This window comes from Nelumbo lutea, chromosome 3, assembly GCF_056320005.1.
Source record: "Nelumbo lutea isolate HS-2025 chromosome 3, American lotus-T2T, whole genome shotgun sequence".
NCBI classification, from domain to species: domain Eukaryota; kingdom Viridiplantae; phylum Streptophyta; class Magnoliopsida; order Proteales; family Nelumbonaceae; genus Nelumbo; species Nelumbo lutea.
In genome coordinates this window covers 33,906,630-33,931,378 of record NC_142686.1, presented here as the reverse complement: position 1 = coordinate 33,931,378, position 24,749 = coordinate 33,906,630, and the positions used below count along the sequence as shown (strand labels likewise).

At 36.6% G+C, this 24,749-nt stretch overlaps 1 protein-coding gene across 2 annotated transcripts; it reads left to right on the top strand.

Moving 5' to 3' along the window:
* Positions 1–10,948: 10,948 nt before the first annotated feature.
* LOC148864145 (putative ATP synthase 24 kDa subunit, mitochondrial) lies at positions 10,949–20,895 on the top strand. Of its 2 annotated transcripts, none has more exons than XM_088975501.1 (7): positions 10,949–11,412; positions 16,684–16,777; positions 16,870–17,014; positions 17,619–17,729; positions 18,448–18,594; positions 20,310–20,432; positions 20,617–20,895. In XM_088975501.1, the coding sequence occupies exons 1-7, from the start codon at positions 11,374–11,376 to the stop codon at positions 20,678–20,680; spliced, it is 723 nt and encodes a 240-aa protein (XP_088831627.1). In that variant the 5' UTR covers positions 10,949–11,373; the 3' UTR covers positions 20,681–20,895. The 2 variants fall into 2 exon arrangements, with proteins under 2 accessions (XP_088831627.1, XP_088831626.1); XM_088975500.1 differs by having other exon boundaries at positions 17,403–17,729.
* Positions 20,896–24,749: the final 3,854 nt, after the last annotated feature.

The window sequence follows — 24,749 nt, the reverse complement described above, 5'->3', positions numbered from 1 at the left end:
TTTGGTTGCGGTAGAAATTTCATTTGCACCGGTATAAATGCATATTGGAGTGCAAAAGGGCTGAGTGTAAATTCTGGTTGATTCTTTTTGCTTCAGATTTCAGTTCACTAAGCAATAATTTTAGCCACAATGACTTTCACACATCAAGTGTCATTGCTCTAAATTCAACTTCAACACTTTACCATGTAACTACATTCTATTTTCTACTATACCACCAAATCATCCTCCAACAGATAAACATTATCCAGATATAGATCTCCAATACCTAGTTGGTATCTATATAAACTTCAACCCCAAAGGTATCCATGATTAGAAAAGAGAATTGATCCCTTTGCACTGAGATGCCTTCAAAAATCTCAACATTTTATGAGTAGCCTCAAGTTTGGGGTTACCTAACCACCCTACCTTTACAAAAACCCTCTTAATGGATTTAAAATTCATTAAATAATAATTTAAAAATAAAAACTTCATTAAATCATTAATAATAAATACATGTAAAATGTGCAAAATAAAATAATCATATAATAATAAAGAAATAATTTATATAAAATAATTAAGAATACAAATTTATAAATAAAATATAAATTAAATTATTAAATTAATTATTCATTATTTAATACAGAAACATCTTGGGTTTTAAAAATTAAGACTAACCAAGTAGATTTATCCACTAGTTCCAAATTGTAGGACATACACTCCTAGATAGCATTGGGATTACCAAACAAGTTGACTACATTCAAAGATCCAGATCAGAAAAGCAAAAAATAAGATTTTTAATGTTAAAAGCTCATAATTAGGGTTGTTCATGAAATGAGTCAAACTAACCAAATCGATCCAATTCAAACTGGTTTGGATTGATTTTCGGTTTATAAATGTGCAAATCGACAAAAAACCAAACCTGCGCGCCTTTAAGACAATAAATTTAAATAATGTTTGGTAAGTGTTTACTTACCTATTAAAGACTCTGGCCATGAAAACATTTTAATGTACATTGGAGCATTAATGAATGGTAAATGTTGTCTTTTTATACTTTTTACCTTTTAGACTCTAGCTTTAGCCTAGCCTATATGATGAATTCAAAACAAACATTAAATGGTGTAGTCATAAACACATTAAATAGATTTTACTTTCTGAGTAGCTATATCCCCTTTGATAATGGGCTAGAGGGAGAGAAAACTAACGATTTGAAGTAAATTTGGTTATCCCTGATGGAACCTTGGAATTAAATTTGTCTTGAAAAAAACCTCACAATACTTTTTGGAATGTGAAGATTTGAACCCAAGCACTCATGTTTACAATAGTTATAGTCTCACTTGACCATTGAGTTGCTTAAGTTATTTGATCATTTGTTTTCATTTTAATATTTGAATGTGTACAAAAAGGTAATATTTACAATATTTAAATTTTAATTTTAAGTTTTGAACCTTATAATGATAATCTACATATATTAAGTTATCAGTAAAGATAATATAAGTTTTAAACTATATGCTATATCTTTATTGAAAATCAAGTTTTTAAAGAGCATCTTTCTTTCTATATTTCTTTGTTATTTATTTATTTATTATTATTATTATTTTTTTTTTTTTGGGGGGGGGGGGGGGGGAGGGGGGGAAGGGGGAGCAAAGAAAGAACAAGTCCCACGAGTATACCCTAGAACGACCAACCCCAGAACTGACCTTAACAGGGTAGGTTCCAGGTTCTACCATGGAACCAAATCGAACCAACCCATGCTCACCCCTACTGTCAATGACTGTTCATTTAATTAAAATCAATAGAATATAGGTAATCCTATTTGCAAACTGAACAAACTGAAAATCTGACAAACTAAGAGATCTATATTTAATTGTTTTTCAAGTTATCTCAATTGATTTCTTTGGTTGGATAAATTATATACAATCGAACTGAACCGATCCGTGTACAATCCTACTCGGAATTGTTCTCAAAACTTTTTTTCTTTTCTTAGAGAGATCAGACCATTAAAAATTCAAATTTTATTGAAAACCACCAGGGGGTGTTATTTATACTAAACGAATTTACATAAAAAATTAGTAAATAATATTGATATATTATCTGTTGATAATGAAAAAATGTTTAAATTTAAAAATTATTAAATAATAATTACAAATAATAAGTTTAATTAAAAATGGTAACAAATAATTACAAGTAAAAATATAAATAAAAAATCAATAATTGTAAACTAATAAAAAAAGGTATTTAAAATTATTAACATTTATTTAAATAATAAAAATGTTAAAATTTTTGATAAATTTATAATTCATCATCATCATGTACACCTTGTCCCAATTATATGGGGTTGTCTACATGAATTATGTCTTGCCACTCCATTCCATTGAATGTCATGTTTAATGAATTTAAAATTTTAAAATTATAAACTAATTAGGTCACTAATAGTAAATAAATATAGAGATATCAAGTATAGTACTCAAATAGTTATAAAGAAATAACAAAAGCATAAAAAATTATATAACTTAATTAAAATGCCAAATTTACTAATAAAAATACAATTTAAAACTACTACATTAATAATACATAATTATTTAATAAAAAAAACTATAGATATTAAAAATTAAGAATAACCAAATATAAGAGTAGAATTGTAAAATAGAGATTTCTCAGATGTTAAACATTCAAATTACCAAACATCTTCGTTCAGAGATCCAAAACAACAAAAAGCAAATTTTGCTTATAACTATTCTCAAAACTTTTTTTTTTTTAGAGATCATATTTTAGATTTATTAAGTGCCACCAAAGGGAGTGTTTATTTACACTCAATGGATCTCTAAGTGAGTTCTTACTTGGCAATTAAGAGGCCCATTATACTCTTAGTGCATTGAGAGGTATGTTTTATGATTTTTTGTTCTAAAAATGTTCATATACAAATTTTTTATTATAGAAAAGCCTATATTCTACTTTTTACCCAAAGCCCTACCTTTCTCTTAAACATCTAAGCATGATCATAGGCATACTTGTCAAGGTGACACCTAGGCCGGTGCCTAGGCGCTAGGCAACAAGGCACCCTTGGAGCCTCACCTCACATAATCGCCAAGCAATTGTGTACATTGTGTTACAAAATACTTTTTTATTCTTAATTTTTTGAGATTATAATTATGAAATGGACATTATTAAACTAAAATATTCATTCTGTGTGTTTATATACTAATTTTCTTTTCTTATTTGTTAGGGTTCAATCAATACAGACATTACTAAATGCTGAATTGAACCCTCATAAATTTAAAAATCTGAACCAATTCTTCAACTTCTTCTTATTCTTCCACCTTTTATTCTTTTCCTATAACAAAAGTAAGGATTCAGCCCCTATATTTTTTGAATTTTCTTTTCTTTCTTCTTTTTCTTCTCATGAATATGTTGATTTTCTATACTTCAACATGAATTTTATACTTTTCTTGTGAAAATTATGGATAATTATTAAGGAAATATGGTTATGTAACCTAGGGAACTACCCTAGGATATGTGTTTTTTATTTAAAAAAAAAAACCTATCACCTAGCCTAGCCTTGGCAGCTTAAAAACTATCATCATATGTTGGACTAGGTGGAGCAGCCAAGCTTGCCCATATAAATTAATAGTATTATATTTTAAAAATTAAAATTTAATCTAAGACTATATTTAAAATTATAAAAAAGGATATCAAGTTTATTATACATATTTTAATATATTAATATATATATATATGCATGAATGTTATTCATATAAGCATGTGAACAACACAATATACAATATACATTATCTAAAATTGCATAATACATGTATATATATAAATATATATATATATATATATATATATATATATATATATATATATATATATATATATATATATATATATAATACGTACATATACAATATTAAATAATATATTATTTATTTATATTAAATTTCTAGTATGGGGCAAATTTGGAAGAAAACCTTCTGCCTAGGCCTGGAAATATCCAAGATGGACCATGCTGGGCAAATAGACCCTAGCAGAAATGATCAACTCTACAAATTTGTTTTTGTTTTTGTTTTTTTGTGCTTGTTGGCCATCATAGCGATGCATGGCTTATAACAAGTAAATATTTCTCTTTAACTATCTTTTTTAAATCTTCCTTCATTTCAATATCTAAAAGATATTTGATGTCTCTCTTTGCAGATTTTTTTTTTTCATAATTTTTTTGTATCATGCAACAGCAGTTACAGTATTTAGATGTAGCAAGGAGATGGTTCAACTTTTTGCCGGGTCTACATATTAATTACATCATTCAAAATATTCAGACAGTTCAGCTGCATTCAAAGGCAAAGAAAAGCAAGAAAGCACACTCTGACCGCTCAGGGTTCAGTTTTGCTTACCAAGGAAGTTGATTATATAGGCTTTTAAAAGAAAAATAGCTTAACCAGTTAGTAATAAGAAGATCAATAAATATGGACTTAGATTTGTATAACTAAAGGACATGACTAACTACATGGTCATATTTTAACAGGTGCAGAATAACAGACATTTACACATCAGATAAAATAGCATTTTCTCCCTTGGTCAAGCAGGATTCTAGAAAGGAAATGATAAAGGCAGATATAATCTATTAAATGTTAAGTAGATTATATCTGTTCATCACTTTCGGCTTCTCCATTGTTGTTGATTGATTGGTGGAAGGTGGCTTCATCATTAATGTTCGGTGAGCAGAGTGGTTGATAAACGGTGGTTCGGTGGTGTTCTAGTGTAACTGCAGTGGTGAACAGCAGCGGTGGTGGTTGCGGTGAGACATAACACCGCGCGGTGGGAGAGAGGTTGACAAGTACGGTAACAAAGAAGAGTTGAAGATAGAGATCAGTTGATGATAGTGATGGATGGTGAGGTGAAGATGGTTTTACGAAGATAGCGGTTCGGGGTGCGAGAGGAGGTTGAAGCGGCGATGGACTGGACTTGCAGAGGGTGGAAATGAAGAAGTTGCAAGGGACGATGGCTCTGTGTTTTCGTGGTTGTAGATTGAGAAAATGGTGGGTTACAGTAAGGATAGGTGGTGATGGAAAATGGAGACAGTTGCAGCGAGCATTATGCAACCTAGAAGAATATATGGGAGAAAGAGGGAGAGAGAAATGGGGAGTGACTCTGAAGGTGGCGAATGGATATCACAGCGCGTATGTGAGAGGGGTGGACGGTGGGGGAGAAGAACGTGTAGCTGCGATTGTGCCGGTGATGTGGAAAGAAGTTGAGGCAGAGAATAGCAACCGGGGGGATGGAGAATAAACAGTTTGTTAGAGATAGAGAGAGAGTAAGAAGGGTCGAGATGGTAACGGGACCAGTTTGGTCGGTGGAGATGAACGGAGCAGAAAAAAGAAGGCGTGGAGTGACTATGAGCGAAAGACAGCAGAGAGAGAATATATAGGGAAATAGAGAGAAAGATAATGGGAGAGGTAGCGCAGGAGGAAAGAATGGGTGGAGCTGCGTCCGGTGACCGTGGCCGGAGAAGATGATGACGTCGGCAATGAGAGGAGAGAACACCGGAGGGTGCTTGCTGCTGGAGGTGAAGAAAGAAAGAAGTTGGAAAATGGGAAGAGGTTTCATATGCCACGACGGTTTCTTTCCAATGAGTGAGAGACAGTTGTTATTGGGACGGTGTTTATCCATTGAGAAAGTGACACCTGTTCAGAGAAGCTTTCTCGTTACACGAAGTTCAGCGACGGAAGGAAACCGTGAGTCCGTGACGGAATGACTTCTCCGTTATCTCTCTCTCTCTCTCCCCATTCCAATTTCCAACAGTCAAAATAACCGCGCGTAAGTCGTAACCCAATCAATAGGGAACACGTCATCCATTCGTACGCACGGAGGTATCAATTGTACGATAGTTATTTATTTGTGCCTTACTAGGGCCGCGTTTGGTTGTGGTGTAATTACACGTGTGTTGCATACAATTTTACAAGATGGAGTAGAGTGACGATGGTATAGTCTTTTTTTTTTTTTTTAGACAGGAATGAGAATGGAAATTCAAATCAGTAAAATGGAATTTTGCTCCTGAGGGAGAGGCAAGGAATGGCCATTCCCTCAAATTGGAGAATGTCATTCCAGTAGGAATGGGAATGGGATTCTGATTTCATCCAACCAAATAGTTGCTTCTGATTCCGATTTCAGACCCCTATTTCCATGAACTAAATGGGGCCTTAGAGTGTAAAATGCAGGTTGTATCTAGACTTGGCAATTGGATTGGGTGGTTCGGGTTTGGGTTGGATCAAGACATTTCAGGTTAATTCGAGTTGAGTTGAATTTCAAGTTAGGTTGTCAAATGCTAAACCCTAACCCTAAATGTTTGGGTTATGGTTGATCCATGGGTCATGGGTCAATTCGGGTCATCAAAAAAAATCATTGAAATTAAAAAAAAATAAAGAAAAAAACATATGAAATAAAATTTCAAATATGAATCAACAATTCAAAAAGTAAACAATAAAAAGTAAACTTAAAGGAATTAACCTTAAAATTCCAAATAAAAAATCTTGAACAGTTCACAATTCAAAAAGTAAACAATAAAGAGTAATGACTAAATAGAAAACATTAAAGAGAGGAAACTTCTATCAATGCATAAATAGTCCCAATTAGACCTGGCAAACGTCTCATCAGCTTGATCCATGACCCAACCCAACCCAATCCAACCCAATTTTTTTTCCTAGGTTGAGTCGGGTCGGGTCACTCTCAAATTCAGCTACCTAAATAACCCTATTTTTTCAAGTTGGATTGGATTAGGTTTGCGGGTTGGATCAACTTTTTGTCAAATTTAATCGTATTACTAAAGAAGAAAATAGAGAAATTACACTTTTATGTACATACAATTTTAAACAATGGAGTAGAGTGATGATGGTTACTTAAGAGTGTAAAATGTGGATTGTATCGCAAGAAAAGGGAAAAAAAGGGTTTTACATTCTGATCTCCATTCCGACCCCATACCAAATTGATCCGAAGGCACCTCACTTACTTTACAACAACAATACCTAATCCATCATGAACGGCTTGAAAAATCTATGATGCAAGAAAGACATGATATTAGAAGAATTTTGATCAATCAAATCCCATCCAACAAATTTTGATAAATAACCCCTTATTAACTACCACGATTGTGATATCAATTGATTGATAAAAAATTTGAGATATCATAGTCGAAAGAGTTTTATTCTAATAAAGTTATAACTTTCATAAAATGTTTCTTAGTTATGGGTTTGTTACAACGCACTAAGCTATTAAAGCTTCTATTCAATTTGTGAGAACCCAAAATTGTCATCATTAGCACAACACCATACCCATAAAACTTGGTAGCAACGGAATTGATTCTATGATCAAAAAGTCTCAGTATCACCCTTTTATACAAACAAAACCCCCTCTCATAATATTTAATTAAAAAATAAAACAATAAGTAATGGGAGAAAACAATAAGTAAAGCAAAAAATAAAAGGAAAATAGTAGGAAAAAAAGTAGAATATACAATAAATATAAAAATGTTTTTATATTCTATTTTATTATTTTTTATTTTTAATGTTATCTATCTTTTTTTCTATTTTAATTAATTATTTTGTTATTTTTCCTATTATTGTCTATTTTATTTTTCAGTTTCTATTATTTAAATATTTCTTTTCTTTTAATTATTTTGGTCTTTAGGATAAAAAATGTCACTTTACAGTTCCATGTAGAAACAATAGGTAGATCTTACTACTAATGTGAAATTATAGGGGTGTCTTAATAAATGACCCCAAAAAAATGTAATCTTAAGCCATAAGGCTAATTTTCATCCATGAGATCAATTTTGGGTTTAAACGTCATCCATTTGCAACCTTACCCCAAATAATCAAATATTTTTCATGTGTTCCACCAATGCCCCTTGCACCTTAGATGCAAAATATGGTGTGGCCATATTAAATTAAATCAATTGTGGTGTGTTCATATCAAATTAAATTGCTCAAAATGTGGTGTGGCCATATTAAATTAAATCAATTGCGGTGTGTTAATATCAAATTAAATTGCTCAAAATGTGGTGTGCCCAAATCATTTTTTGTATCAACACTCAAATCATTTTTATGATGTTTTTGCAAAGACATCGTCACATAAGGTAAATTCAATGGGCAAAATAAAATAGAAATTGTTAATTTTTACTGATTATTATTTAATGTTATCATAATTAATAATTATTATAATGTGTTATATGTTGTATCTTAATTTTTTTGGTAAAGAAAAGAGGGGCACTAACAGAGACGGGGTAGTGCGGCCCCAAATATCTTTCCATCTAATTTTCTTGATTTCTCTCTTGTCGTGAGTAGAAGTGGAATCTGAAGAGCAATTGTGAACAAAGTTTGCCAAAATATCTGCCATAAAGTTTGCCTCTCTATGGACATGAGTGAACCTAAGCCCCTTTCGACTGCTTCTACATAACATTTCAATGTCATTGATGATGCTAGACGAGGATTAGGTCTGTTCACAGGTCGGGTTGGGTTGGTTTACTGAGGTTTTTCCAACCGACCCGACCTGGTCGGGTTACCTGAGATGGAAACCGAAGCTGACCCAGTGTTAAGAAAAACCGACCTGATCGATTTGAGTCAGGTTGGATCGATTTGGGTCGATTTGGGTCGGTTTCAGCTCTAAGTTCATTCATGCCCCCCATGGCCCATGTGCCTCTGTGGTGCAAGTCTGGGTTGTCAAATATTTCGGTTTTTATGTAAAACTAAAATATCTTTATTTAACAGTTTTAAATATAAAATATATTTAAATTAAAATTGAAATATATATTTAAATAGATTAGGTCGATTTAATTTAAAATCGAAATATATATTTAAATAGTTAAGTAGGAACTAAGTTGGTTCGTTTTGGATCGATTTCGATTTTCACACAAGAAAATTGAAACTGACCCAAACCATCATTTATGAATTTGTACAACCCGAAACCAATAGATGCTGATGAAAACCCGGCCGATTTGGGTTGGGTCGGTCCGAGTTGGTCGATTTGATCGGGTTAGGCCTTCTTATGAACAGCCCTAACGAGGACAATGGATGCTTGCACTTTGAATTGATGCATGCGATGGTGAGGGGTAGAGTCTCCTTCGATACTAGTGAAATCTTCAAATAACTCCAGTGCACGTTGAATGGCCGGGGAAGTACTTTCTTGTCGTATGCCCTTGCCATTCGCTGCCGGTAGATTTGTAAATGCTGTAATGCTCTTATTCGTTCTTCATCAAGAGCGTCTAAGTCTGCAAGCTGGGCTTCTGCATAGCCCCGAATGGATTGGATCGTTTCTGCCAACGAAATGAACGCGGAGCCTGTTCCGAATGCTTCTCCGATCCGGAAGTTCTCGCGAAGAGAATAAGATGGCTCCCTCTGTCTTTTCCCGCTTTGCTAATCTTCCCCTCGCAGGCCGGGCGGCGGCGGGCGCGGAGGAAGAAACCTAAGATTTTTTCCCCTTTCAAACAAATCGAAATGATTGAAGTTTTTCTATTTTGAATCGTGTTAGGTCTAATTCCTATTACTTTGGCTGGATTATTCGTAACTGCTTACAATACAGACGCGGTGATCAGTTGGACCTTTGATTAATTAACATCTCTTTTTTTGCCTCCTTTCTTTAATTAATTTAACTACACAAATAATTATTATTGGAATTACAGTTATTTCAAAATTACTGTAATTACAGTATTTTCAAAATAACAAATTTTACTAGAATAATTAATGTAACTTGATAATTATTATTACACTAATAATAAAATTACATTAAAAAATTTCTGAAAATGTAAATTCCAATGATAATTATTACTGTAATTTTTATCAGCAATAAAATTACAATAATAATTCTTGTTATAAATTTCCGTAAAATAATAATTTACACTAAAATTTCAAAGATAATTATTTCTGTAATAAAGTTAATATGAAAAACAAATCTGTAATTAGAAATAAAATTTTCATTACAATAATTATTGTAATTGAATTATTACAATAAAATTCCAATAAGATTTATTAGTGTAATAAAATTATTTTGAAACAAACTGTAATTATTACACTAATAATTATTACTGGAATTTCTGTATTTCAAAATTACTGTAATTACAGTAATTTCAAATAACATATTTTATTGTAATTTAAAATTCTGTAGTAATTATTATTTTCAAATAATGGAAACGTGTGTAATTTAATAATTACATTATTGGAATTGATACAAAATGGAAAATTGTTAATTGTGTAACAATAGTTATTACTATTAATTTCCATTATTTTAAATCAAGATTCACAGTTTTTTTTATTATTAAATTTTCAAAAAATATTAGATAATAGGAATTACTATTTGAGATTATGAAAAAAAGGAATTAGTTAAACTACACTAACAATTATTTTAGTATAATAATTATAATTACATTGATAATAATAAAACTTTCAATAATTAAAATAATTTTCTTTAATATTCCAAAAATTAAAAAAAATGTCATAAAATTCCAAAATTGCACTAACTTATCTGTTATTTTCAATTAAAATTAATCAATAATTTTCTGAAAATGTAATAACGAGAATTACGCTAATTTTCTGAATAATCAATTATTGTTTATTGGTTGAATAATCAATAAATTTTCAAAAATTTCAGCAATCTATTGAATAATCAATAAACTATCCATAATTTCCAAAAACTACACCAAACTATCAATAATTTATAATTATATGAAATCATAATTATAATTTTTAGATTAGAAATGTAATTATTTCAATATCTTTTACCAACAATCAACTACTAAATTTTTTAGAAATATATGTATATGTATATGTATATATATTTATATATATTTTATAATATAACACCTATAATATATATCATATATAATATTTTGTATTATATAATGTATAAAATAAATTTATATACATATTATATATCTTTTAATATAAGATATTATATATATAAAAGACAATGGCCCGAAATCAAACCTGGCCAAGCTGGGCCCGGGCCTAGGCTATTGCTCTTAGGTGCAAAGCCCTGTCCGTCCCATGAACTCCTCAAAGTCAAAGCAGAGCTTCTCAAAGCAGCTGAACAAGCTTAGCATTAATGTTCAGCTCAGCCCTTCCCAAACGGGCCACAGCTGCATGGCAATAATAAGTAATTGAGTTCAGCCATTTCAGCTGTTATCATTATCAAAGAGCCGCTCGGCCCGCTCCGGCTCCGGGAATTTGAGAGCGACGTAACGTTCCATCAGCAAATTTAGGAATTTGTAAATCCGTGAGGTTCAGAGCGAGGGCGATACCTCACTTGCACGGATTCGTTCACTAACTCCACCAAAAGAGGTCTCGTTAACTTGTCGCGCCCAAACCTAGGATCCTAACAGAAGATCAACGTCAACCGAGAGAAGCTCCAGTCATGGCATTCACCTCTCGTCTTCTATCCAGATCTAAACAGGTATCCACTTCAGACCCTGCATTCATTATTTCAGCTTCTTCCTGTTCTTCTCCTTCTTATTGTTTAATTTTTTTTCTTCACGAGATTCTGAGCGTAATTTGAAGGATTACCCCACGAGAAAACATAGAATTTGGGTATTTAGTCGTAGCAGATTGATCGTATATGCCGTTGGTTGATACTGGAATATGTGGATGATCGGCAATTGCTTTTTACTTTTTAGGGTTTGAGTTCATTTTTCTGGATAATAAATTTTATTTTCCCTTTCTGCTTTGGTGAATCAACAAGTGTTGGATTATGTTTACTTGGAAAATGTTGATCAGCTTCGGTGGAAAATTCTGTTGGTAGATTTGTCTAGTGCAAATAAAATAGAATTTCATTAAAATGTAAAGAAAAAATCCAGTTCTAACTTCATTCTTCTGGTAAGATAGTGATACGTGGGAGAAACTTCTGTTCGTTGCTATGTAATTATAGATTGTAATTGAGTTTGAGATTGAACTTGCAGTTATAATATCATCTCACCATTCTTTACGTGAGGCATTGGTGTCCTGCATGATAACACTTTCATTAGCTCCAGTTATTAGCATAAGAAATGTATTGCATTGTAATGCCACTTGTAATGGACTGATGTTTCATTGATGTCCTTAATACTCTGTTCCCCGTCTGATGAGTCAAAATGTTAAATTGAAACTCTTCTTTCCTTTCCAAATTGATCAAATTTTCTTTTGTTGTCTGTTGTTGTCCCTTGAAGGTTTGAAAAGAGCTTGGTATTCTTTGTTTGTTGTTTCAATGTACTCCTTTAAAATACATTGAGCACTCCAATTGAAATTAATCTTGTTTCAGTCATTTTATTTTCAAGTGCTCCAATTATCATCTCATTGATTTACTGGATGGCTTCCACTTGAATCTGTTTGAACCATCTTTGTTGTTTGATTTGGTAATTTCTAAATATGCCTTCATTTCATATTATCCCCCTTTTTTCCTTTTGAATCACCAAGATCAATTCATTCAATTGATACTGATCTCCTATTCCATCTTTAAATGTTCCTTTAATTCCCATGGAAATTGGAGCTGATTAAAAGATTCCACTCAAATGAAATGGTTTTTTCAAACTAATCAAAAGAAAAAAAAGATTTTTCAAGCAACCTTTTATATTGGTAATTGGGTTTGTAATAGAAGGAAGCATGATTTCATTTCATCAAATGTATTTGGGAAGCTCCCCTCTCCCTACAAAAATATAGAATTATGTAGTTATAGGGTCCATTAAATATCATACTCAATTATCATTATAAAGATTTGAAAGTTTTTCTATAGCTCCTTGAGATCAGATAAAATAGTTGACCATAAACATTCTTCTATCCCTATTACTTCATTCATCATCATTTTTCTCTTTTTGTGGTCCTTCAACAACCAAAGAATTGCTGGTGAAGGATGAATGGGATCATGAGACCCTCTTCACCTTTGTAGTGGAGATTTCTTAAAACCTTTTGATGTAACCGGTTTCGGCCATGTACCAATGTTTTGTGATGTAAAATTTTTTGGCTAAGTACCTCGTCATTTGACCCGGTGGTGGCGTGCCTTAGTGATGAGCTACTTGGTGGTGAATTGCTTGGTGGAGAACTGCCTGGGGGCGAACTGCCTGGTGGCGAACTGCCCGATGGCGAACTGCCCGGTGGCGAACTGCCTGGTGGCGAACTGCTTACTAGGTGGCCGGTGACTTAGAAAATGGTGGAGCTCCCTGGTGCAGCACAATCCGACTGCCCTCAGCATGAGGTGGTCTTCTTTCCTTTGTAGGCAGTGAGAGCTGAGGGACCGACGAGAACTCCATCTTTTCCTCCTCTTTGTAGGTGGCGGGAGCTGAGGGACCTGCAAGAACTCCATCTTTTCCTCCTCTTTGTAGGCAGCAGGAGCTGAGAGACCTGCGAGAACTGAATCAGAGGTCCCGGGGGTATTTTCCCGGCGGGGGCTCTCCGACGCTTAAGTTAGCACCCTGATTGTAGAGAGCTTTGAAGATAATATGAGAGAGCTAGAGAGCAGGGGTTACTTCCCTTTTTTCCATCCTCCTCCCCTTTGGGGGGTGAGGTCTTTATATACCGGAGTCCTCGCGGGTTAGGTGGGTGAAAAGCCTCCAAACGGTAAGACTCGTCACATCCTGTCAGAACCGGGGTACGGTGGTGAACTCCTCGAGGTCGTCAGGCTAGCGCTTGTGTCAGGCGGCCAGGTTGGCACCTGGGCCGGGTTGTCAGGGCGGCGCTTGCGTCAGTCGGCGGGTTGGTGTCTGGGCCAGGTTGTTAGGTCGGCGCCTATGTCAGCCGGCGGGTCAGTGTCTACGCCAAGTCGTCAGGTCGGAGATCTTCTTGCGATATGCCAAACTACTCCTGTACCGAACTTCTCTACAAGTGGCAAGTTGCCTATAGCGAGTTGTCTGGTGGTCGAACTGCCTGGGGGCAAACTCCCTGTGGCGAGCTGCCTATTGCGAGCTCTGTCGAACTGTTTGTGGCGAGCTCCCTGGTGAGCTACCGAGCTCGTGGGGTATGTATGCCGCGCCGAGTTTATCGGTGGGCGTCTTATGGGCGGCTTGGCCGGATCATGGTCTAGGCTGGTCCAGGTTGGCCAGGTCGCGCAGGCCGCGCGCAGTCGCATAGGTCGCACAGGCCACGCGCCAAGCCATGCGCAGGTCGTGCAGGCCGCGCCAAGCCAGCCAGACTGGTGCCCGGGTGGGTCACCAACTTCGTAAGTTTGTTGGCTGGGTGTTTGCCTAGTTGTCACGAGGTGCCACATGTCACAATTCCACTGGAGGGCCAAATCTGCCCTCATCACCTTCTATGGGGGTTTCCACAAACACCTGAAGGTCTCATGGTGATGGAAACCTATGGTACCCAGATACTTGTACATCGGTGTCATATTGTATCAGGTAACTTACATTTTTAGTGTAAATTCCATATCCAATACCCTGTTCAATCCGTGTCCTAATCATATCTAGGTAACATAGATGGAAACTATTGGAAGCAAACAAATCTAAATTCAGATTTTCCATTCTGTCATTCGATGTAATACCCTTAAGTACTAAAGAGGACTCTTTAATCATCAAAAAATTAAAGAATTGTTTGACTAAAAGAGTTTTAATTAAGTTATTTATACATTCTTTTTTCCCCAAAGCATTGAAATCATGTAGAAAGATTTAGACATAGCAGTTGGGCATTGTGGAAAATAGCTTTCTGATGCATCTTGATGACTTCTTAGTTGGACCTGTGAAGAAAGTCTTATGTTATTTTCATGGTTAATTGAATTGTCCTCTCCATGGGGTTTAAAGATACAGGACCATTTCCTGCATTCATTCGTTGTGACTTTGGCCGACACTTGATTCTTATTGTTGCCTTGACTAGCCTCTTGGTTTGAATTCTGAAAGCCATATGACTTTATTTACATTAGTTCCATGCAATGATTTCAATATTTTTTTATTAGTAACTGTTAGAATTGTATTAATAATAAGAGATTGTGCTATATATATACAAACTCTCTTATGGAGATAAGGAGTCTTACCCCTACAATATCACCCTCTTTCTAGTGGCATCCAAGTCCTGTAGACTGCAGTATTTTTAGATGAAGTACTTTCTGCTTGTCCTCACTTCCTAATGATGTCATTTTTTTTGAGAAAAATTAGAATATATCCATGGTCTTGGCCCAATGAGCTACTCTGGCAATAATGCACTCAATTAATGCCTCCTGGCTCCTTTCTTTGTCGTTGAAAATTCTTGGATTTCTTCTTCCCAAATTATTCAAATTACCACAGCCCTAATGCTTCTCCACAACATTCCACCTGCACCCAAATAGAAAAAGAACAAACCCAGATGCAAGTAACAAATGGACAAGAGATCAGTAAGTGATAGCGAATCTCACCTTTTCATGCAATGATTTCAATTAAGATTTTTGTTATCTACATGACAAGTCTACTTGTTTTGGTATTTGAAGAGTATAAGAATGGTGGATCATGGATGCGGTATAACTTAATACTAAAACAATTGATTCTTACCTATTATTTTCTTAGTAAACCCTAAGCTTCAGGGTTTACTAAACAAATCGTTCCCCTATTATATACTAACACAATTGATTTTACCTATCAATTACTGAAAAAGAAATAATGCTTTCTTATTTTTTCAGTTATTTTTCAACAAAATGCCTGAAAAGATTAAAAAAAGCTTCTGTTAAATCATAGTCCTTTTTTCCTTTCCTACATCTTCAATTAAAATACTTGACCTTCTCCTGGTCCTTTTAATCATTTAGCCTACAATAATTCTCCCATCTCTAGTATGGTGGAAAACAAATTGCAAAAGATGATTACAATCATTTCATCATCTGAGCACCATATGCATAAAATATTTCATTACATTCAATTTAGAATGCTTAGAAGTCTTCAGGTGGAGGAAATAAGGGCAGACCAGTGCACAAGGCTCCTGCCAATGCAGGATCCGGGGAGGGACAGGTGTGCACAACCTTACTCCTGCACCTACAAAGAGGCTGTTTCCAAAGTCTTCAGATGGAAATACTAAATCCAAATGGAAGGTATGGTGATATCAGCAATTGGAAGAAATACAGCCCCATAAGCAAAAGTTGTAGTAAGAAGATAAACATGTAACATTATTCAAAAAAAAAGGATAAACTTGTGAATCTTTAACTTGGCCAATTTCTTGAGGTTATTAGGCATTTGTGCTTTCATGTCAGTAGATGATGCTTAATTATGTACTATGGGATGCTTGCTTGTGTCCACTGTTCAACTCAACTACAATTATGCAACTCAAAAATTAAAAGAGCATTGTCCCAATGATAGGAGATCAGCTGCATAAATCCTGTTTTGCCATTCCACCTTATCAAGGCATATTCTCTTTGTCAAATTATGAGAATGCGCCCACATGAACTTGAACTCATTCAACCATGTAAAATATAGCAATAGGCAGTAAACATGAAAAAACTCATGTCAATATCTGCAATCCTTAAAGAATTACCGAGTTCTGATTTTTCTTCTCTTTTTTGTCCTTTTTTCTATTGAAAGATTGACATGTTCTTAGGCAGCATTAAGCCTCTGATGAAACTTTTAACTTATCCATAGCCAGTATCCAGTGTCCCATTTCTAGTATGCTATTATTACTCTCTTTGGATGAAGCTCTTGATGTTTAAATTTACATCCCACTAACTCTTTGAAGTTGTGCTTCCTTCTTCATTAGTTTCCTTTCCTAGTTACTAGCTCTGTCTCATCACATTATTGTGCTTTTGTAGTTGTATTCCGGTCAGATAATTCTAAAACAGGAGCATGTTGTTCCAGTCCGTTTCTTTGCCAAAGAAGCAGCACCTCCAGCCCTCAAGGGAGATGGTGAGTGACATTTGTGTTTTTCTTCTTATTTTCCTTACCGGCCTCTCTATGATCTGTTTTCCTGACTTGTATACATGTGTCCTGCCTAAAAGAGATGTTGAAGAACATCTTCTTGGAGGTTAAGAAGAAATTTGATACAGCCCTGGGTGTACTTCGGAAGGAGAAGATAACAATAAATCCAGATGATCCAGCTGCGGTTGCTCAGTATGCAAAGGTCATGAAGACTGTAAGAGAAAAGTGAGCATTTTCATTTGCATTTGGAATCTTTTGTGTACATAAATACCAGAAATCTTCATTAGATATGATTGACATATGCTCATGAATACTCTATATATGATGTTGGTCACTCCCATTGATCTAGACTCTATAGCTTTAATCATCCCAGAGCTTGGGTTATCCGGTACACAGTGATTATGGAACTGGTATCAGCAATTTTATGGACCAGTTTTTTCTATGTTCATAAATACTTTTTGTCCATCAAAAGGGAGCTTACGGGGAATAAGTTTAACCCTGTTGCTCCAAATTTATGCAGCAGATGCTTTAATTTAACACTTGGCCCATAGAAAGTGCTTGTTTTGAACATGTAACAAGATCTTTTGGGCCAATTTTTCTTCCATGAATATAGGGTGGGGAGCATAACATGGGGAGTTGTCAAGGTGTCTTCTTATGGCTTTGTTACAGTAAGGAGCAAAGTGTTCATAGGTGTCTTCTCAACCAATATGCTGCAAGTCAATTCACTTATTTTGGTACTAAGTATTAATGCATTAGACAATATGCAATTTTCCCTTGCGAATATTGTACCAGTGAAACATTTGCATGCCTTTCCATGTCCAACATGCAGGGCAGATTTGTTCTCAGAATCCCAACGGATTCAATACACAATTCAGACACGCACGCAAGGTATTCCAGATGCTCGAACATATCTGTTGACATTGAAGGAGATACGAATCAAGTATGTGCTTACATTCCCCCTCACTTTTGTTTCCGGTTATCCATTTGATTTGTTAATGCTGGTTTGGCCCTTCATTAACTTGGATTTTCAGCATTAATGTTCTTGATTTGTAAATTTAGCCTGAATGATTTAATTTACATTTGAAAGTTGAAGATAAAGTGCCAATTTCTGCTTTCCTATTTGATGATGTATAATGTATTTATTAGTAAAGGAACTACTCAATTATGCATCTCTCACCTATTGGAGGTTGCAGGGTATTTGTAGTGTTGATAAATTTTGGGAACTTTATGTATATATGGGAGGAAGAGGAGCCTATGTGAAATTCTGATATAATTGGGTCTTTTGCTTATTTAAGCCATTGGTTGTGTGAGATTAGGGTTGAGTGGGAGTGGATATTTTGTTGTGAGTTTGTAGAGAGTTTAGTCATGTATTTCTTGTTCGCATAGTGGATATTTTTTTCTCTCTTCCCATGGATGTAGGCTACCGAGCCGAACCACATTAATTCTTAGTGCTTTCTCTCTTTCTTCTTTCTATTTTCTTCTTGATTTATTTTTCTCTTTCCTGCTGGTTGGCATCACCTATATATGGCTTGCAATAAAACCTAATTCATTACTTCTTACATACTAGTTTTATTTTATGTAATTGATCCATAAAAAGCAAAAGGAAAAGAAGGGAAAAAAAGGTTGTACCTAATGTCTTATTTAAACATCTTTTGCAGGAGAGGCCTCACTGATGACCTTGGTGCAGAGGCTATGATGATGGATGCGTTGGAGAAAGTTGAGAATGAAATTAAGAAGCCACTTCTAAGGTCTGACAAGAAGGGGATGGCTCTTCTTATAGCCGAATTTGATAAAATAAATAAGAAGTAAGTTTCACTACAGAATTTGAACCCTACTAGTTGACCCATTTAATGGTTCTTGTGGCATAATTTAACTTGTTGAGGTTCAGATTTGTACCTATAGTTAGAGGTGATCATGGGCCGGGCCGGGCCCAGGCCAGGTTTAGCTCTAATAATAAGTGCTTTAGCCTAGGCCCAGGCCCGGCCTGGCCTGCACCCCAGGCCTAGTTTGCAAGCCCAAGCTCGGCCCTACACAAGCCTGGGCCAGGCTTATGGGCTTTCTCGGCCTAATGAGAAATGAGTTTAGACCTATGACATCCAATAATAAAACTTTAATTATTTAAATTTTTTATTTTAAATAAAATAAAATGTAATATATGCAAAAAAAAATGGAACAAGCCCATGGTAACTTGGGCCTATGCACAAAAAAAGGCACGAGCCTCATTTGAACCAGCTCAACTATGTAAATTGTCCTCCTTGGCACGGGCCTCATTTGAGCCAACTCAAGTATGTAAATCATATGGTAATAAACATTTTTATTTACTTATCAAAAAAATAAAATCATAAAAATTTAATAAAAGATAAAATATAATATAATTGCATATATAACATATATAATATAATGTTATAATTATATATTTTTATTGTGGGCTTGGCCAGGGCCAGGTTGGGCTTGAAGTGTTGGGCCCAAGTCCAGCCCAAAATTTTCCAGGCTTGATGCAGGCCAGGCTTGCACACAAAAACTTGGGGCCCAGGCCCGGAAATTTGTGGGTTGGGTCGGGCCAAGAACGATCACCCCTGCCTATAGTGAATTTGGTATTGTTATAATTTTTCCCCTTATGTTTTAAAGGAAGGATTTAAATTAATACAAGCCATGCCTAATGCACTAATGATGATCTTGGATAAAAATAGAATTGCAAACCAGGGATATTATGGATAAATCCACTTTTTTTGCTTGAACATTGACAACAATGACATGATGATGATGATGATGGTTTTTACCTTTAATATATGTGCACTTCCAAGTTCTCTTGGCACTGCTGCATCATGACCTGTAATGTAAACTTGCTAAGATTCAACGTATTTGCTTAAATTTAATGTTTTCTGATACCATGGCATAAAGATGGAGAATGCCAAAATCCAAAAGCTATAAACATTGTGGAAAGAGGATTCAAAGGTAGTGGTGGGATGGTGAAGGAACAACATTATGAGCACTTGGGAATAGACATTATCAAGGAAGTGAAATTTTTAGCTGGAGAGCTAATAACAGTTTACAACTGGACACAGATCAGCCAACATTTTTTCTTTCTTTGGTTTTTGGCAAGTAGATAAGCCAACAGTTTGGCTGATGCATTGGCAAGGCAAAAAGGGATGGTTAAAAGTGATATTGGCAAGTAAAAAATTCAATGGTATAATGTTTTAAATGTCACGATATGCAAAATTGATTATTATTAGCTTCTTTAGTTTTTTAATACAAAAATAGGAAATTAAAAATATAACACGTTAGCATAGACCAGACTTATTTGTCAAAAAAAAAAAAAAGAAAAGAAAAAAGACACCCAATATAGCCTTGTGCCCTTGATAATTATGAAGGGATGATATTACTATCCCATAAAAAAAAAAAGGTATCATACTAATGATCATGTCCGATGTCTTTTTGTTGCTTCCTAAGTTTCTGGGATATAGAAGAGAATGGTTGTAGATTGTTTTACTGTTCTTTCTGTACTAATCAATATAATTAGGCTTGGCATTCGGAGGGAAGATTTGCCAAAGTATGAGGAACAGTTGGAACTTAAAATTGCTAAAGGGCAGTTGGAGGAGCTGAAGAAAGATGCCCTTGAAGCTATGGAAACTCAGAAGAAACGGTATGTTGCCAGTGCATTCACAGCCCAGTTTACTTTTTATAAGCCCCATGTTATCCTGATCGACTGATTTCAATTGAGTACTCACATTGATTACTTATCATACTATGTTTGCATCTATTACCACCGTGTATGTAGATTTGTTGTTTAGTTTGTTATTTGAACATTGATTTCTGTCCTATTCTAGGGAGGAGTTCAAGGACGAGGAAATGGTTGACGTCAAGTCATTGGACATCCGAAACTTCATCTGATACTGGAGTTGACTGAAGGCACCATTTTGCACAATTTCATTTCAGAACTACCAATTCCTTTTGTTAAGAAATGTGTCGCATCTCAATTTGATTGGAGTTTGCAAGAAAAGAATGCTTGACCTCCAGATGAGAAGGTTAAATAGAAAAATAAACTAAAAATCAACAAGTTGGTATGGGTGAATTATGAGATATTAATTGATGTTCCATTTTCTCCATTATCGTTACAGACTTACAGTGGTGACTGGTGAGCTTGGGCAACAGGTTGTTTATATTATGTTTTTTCTGATGGTTTTGCCATTTCTCCAATCAACTGAGTGAGTTGTCCAGAGTCTACACTACGGGATAAACAACCACGTTGAATCTGATCAGGACTCTTATCATTTGTTCCAAAGAATTTGACGTTAGTGTTTAAGTGTAGCTTGATGGAATCTCCGATATATGATTCCCGACTGTAGTGAGTAGTAGTAAGTAATGACTAGGGGTATCAATGGATTTGGGGGATTGGAAACAAGACATTGAATTGGATCAATCCAGACTTAATGGTCCAAAGAATTTATTGGATTGGATTTGACCTGGTCCATTTGCAATGAATTTATATTATATTGGGTTGTATTGAGCCATTATCTGGTCCATTGATAGAAGAATATAGGTGTCCAGGTTTGGATTAGAATCAATCTAAATTAAAATAAATTTGAACAGATTGGACGGTTCAGTCAATAAATTGGATCGATCCAAAATGGTTTAAATATTCATTGAATTGGATTAAATTTACTCCTAGTGGACGCATGTTGGACTGAATCAGATTGGGCCAAATCCAGTTCAATTGACACTACCATTTGGTTTCTTAATGAGTGGTTTAGAGCAACTGCATGTTTAAGAGTTGCAATATACTTTTTGTTTATAACCTGCACCTACACCTAGGTATAAGCCCATGAGCCATGAACTAGATTTTTTGATCGCTAAAGAAATGGTAAGTGATTTACTTGCCAGGCTATCTTGTAAGGAAACAGACCATTTCTGAACCCGATTTGTCATGCTCATTCATTTCTACTTTCTAGCAACAACCACAGATTTAAGTAATTTCCCAGGCAAACTTGTATCGAACTATGGATACAATATGCCCGACATAGTATGTTTTGGTTTCGGCAAACGGCACGTGGCACGAGTGAAAGGGACCAATATTGATGTCATTCCATTTCCTCCTATTGTCGGTTTTTAAATTGTAACTTTGTATCTAATGTATTGAGCTTGAATCAGCCAATATAAACTGATACATAGATGCAAACCGTATACTTTTGGAATTCAAATTCAAACTATTTTTTTATAATTATATTGAAATTTAAATTAATGCTCCAATATTAATCCCATCATTTACACCCATTAATTGGGGCTTTTCAAATTCTACCGTTTAATTTCTTTCCTCATAAGCGTTCGTCTTTTGGTCAATTTAGATGTTTGAAGCTTCAACCTTTGTTGTGATGTTCGAGGGCCCCCAAGTAACGAGCTTGTTGTGATGTTCGAGGGCCTCCAAGTGTTAGTTTGTTGTGATGTTCGGTTGTGGTTTGTCTAGCTTTGAAGTTTAGGGTCTCGCTGGTGCTGAGCCATTATGATGGTCAGTTGTGGTTTGTCGAGCTTTGAAGTTGAGGGTTTCATCGGTGCCGAGCTATTATGAAATTCGATTGTGGTTTGTCGAGCTTCGAAGTTGGGGGTATGCTCTTCAGCCAAGGAACTTGTACCTGAAATTCCGTGATCCGAGCACCACTCCCCCAGTTTTGAAGTCAAAGAGTGGGATGCTCGGTCGGTACAGAGCGAGGCCTCCTTTTCTATTGGGCGTCCCGAGGAAATCAGGGGAACTGGTTGACCCGGTGGGCCTGGGCGAACCTCAAGCACCTACGTCGGTGGTTGGATCGAAGCAATTAATGCCCTGGCCGTAGATTGTCAAAGTCGTTGCTTTGATTTCCAAGGCTTTGCGCATGCGGTAACAGTCACGTCTGTTGGTCTTCCCGAGCTTTGTTAGGGCAGTGCTTGATCTCTACTGTAGATCTAATTCGCGTCCCTGTGGGCTATAAGAAAGGGTGGAGGGCATTCCCCCTTTGCCATTTGCGAGAAGAGTTGCTGGGAAAGCTCGGCAGGGTGTTGTCATCATTGCTCGGTGCTTTATTTTTATTCCTTGGCTTCAAGATCGATAAGATGTCTTCCTCATCTTCCCATTCTTCTTCCGCTTCTATCTCTTCTGGTTCTAGTGGGTCCAATTACGAGTCCGGTGTTGGGGTTTTTGAGGATGCCGAGGTTGGTCCCTCTAGTGTAGAAGTCGAGCTTCCATTGCGGGCTGGTCGCTGGTTTGGGACCACACCTTGTGCGTTGGACGTTGAGGATAGGGCTCGGATCCGAGCTATGTATGACATCCCCGAGGATTTCCGAATGAGGTGCCCGCAGCACGGTGAGATGGCAACCGATGCTCGGCCCAACAAACTTTGTGTGTACAAGAACAATCTGGAAGCCAAGTTGAGGTTCCCTCTAAACGAAGGGGTTTCCGAGGTACTTGCATGGTTCCGAGTACTGCCGGTGCAGTTGATTCCGAACTCCTTTAGGTTTTTGGTCGGCCTTCTGTCTTACTGCGCCGTGCGTGATATCGAGTTGACCCTGGGTATGGTGAGCTTCCTTCTTTAGCTCAAACCTCTCCAGCATGGCTATTACTATTTCTCAACTAAGAAGAACGTCAAAGTGTTGGTTAGGGCTCCTTCCTCCATGAAGCACTGGAAGGAGACTTTTTTCTTTGTCCACTGTCCTGGGGGCCTCCCCTTCCCGGCCGTGCTACAGGAGCCAAGAACGAGAGTGCCCCAACCTCAATGGTTGACACTTACTTGGGAGGAAAGGCCAGCTCTGAGCATGATCCACAAGATAGACATAACTATGTATACATGCTTGGAGATGTTGATGCTCGGCGGCCTGATGCATAGGGTGGTTGGTCTGTCCTTTTCGTTGCTTTACCTTCCTATACTTTCTTTGCTTCTTTGTTCTTGTGCTTGTTGTCGTGCTTCCGTGATGTAGGTGTAGAAATGGCAAGTGAAGAGGAGATCGTACGCTGGATGAAGGAGAATCACCAGAGGTAGAACCAGGCTGGCACAGTAACGCATGTAAGTGCCGAGGTAGTTCCTCCCCTGAGGTCTTTCAAGAGGGCACCTCACCGGTAGAAGAGAGCTCAGTGGCGGGGAAACAACGACGAGGTGGTGGTGGTCGTGGAACCCAAGGAAGCTCACCAGACGGCTTTCCCTACGCAAGTCGAGGTGGGGAGTAGTAGCTCGAACATCCATGTGTCGTGCTGGACAATTCGTAGTCGAGATGGGCTAGAGACTCCTGGAGTTCCCGAGCAGCTACTCCATGGAATGATGACGGCCTACATCACTGAAGAGGCCAGGAATACTAGGTGCAGCACATTAGAGTGCTCGCTCATCCGGGTTGTGGCTCAAGTAAGTTCATACTTAAGTGCCTTCATTGTTTTGAGTGTGTTTCCTCGTGCAAAACACTGCTTCTGATGTCCGCAGAACGCATGCTCGGCCATTGCTGTATTTGATCGCCTTCGTGAGTTGCGACGGTGGTATGAGAAGGAACATTCCGAGTACCTGCAGTTGAAAGCACAACTAGCTGAGTTTCAGAAAGCTGGGGAGCGATCTGCTAAACTGGAAAAGGAGATGGCCGAACTCAAGGCAAAAAGGGAACGATTGAAGCAAGAGGTCGTCGAGGAGGCGGTGGCGCGGCACAAGAACTTAGTGGAACTTCGGCAGGACATGGATCAGTATGCTTTGGCTTCCTATGAAGCAGGTTTAACGTCTTTCAGTGAAGAGCGCTGCGCCACCATCCCGAGCTAGCCAATGTTGCGCAGACTTGGGAAGCCTATGACGATGAAACCCCCCCGGCCTCAAATGAGCTTGTTGGTGAGGAAGGTGGAGGCGGCGATGCTGATGAAGATGGGGATGGCGAGGCCACCAACTTCCCTTCTGCTGATTGAACTACCATGGGTCCCTTCCTTTTCTTTTTGTTGCTCTTGTAATGGCTCGGTATGCCCAAC

What these genes read in the sequence shown, in the direction of transcription:
- LOC148864145 (XM_088975500.1), top strand. Translation starts at nt 11,374, where the DNA reads ATGGCATTCACCTCTCGTCTTCTATCCAGATCTAAACAG. An exon ending in TTCTATCCAGATCTAAACAG is followed by an intron (nt 11,413 to 16,683) that starts GTATCCACTTCA and finishes GTGCTTTTGTAG; the next exon opens with TTGTATTCCGGTCAGATAAT. An exon ending in TTTGATAAAATAAATAAGAA is followed by an intron (nt 18,595 to 20,309) that starts GTAAGTTTCACT and finishes CAATATAATTAG; the next exon opens with GCTTGGCATTCGGAGGGAAG.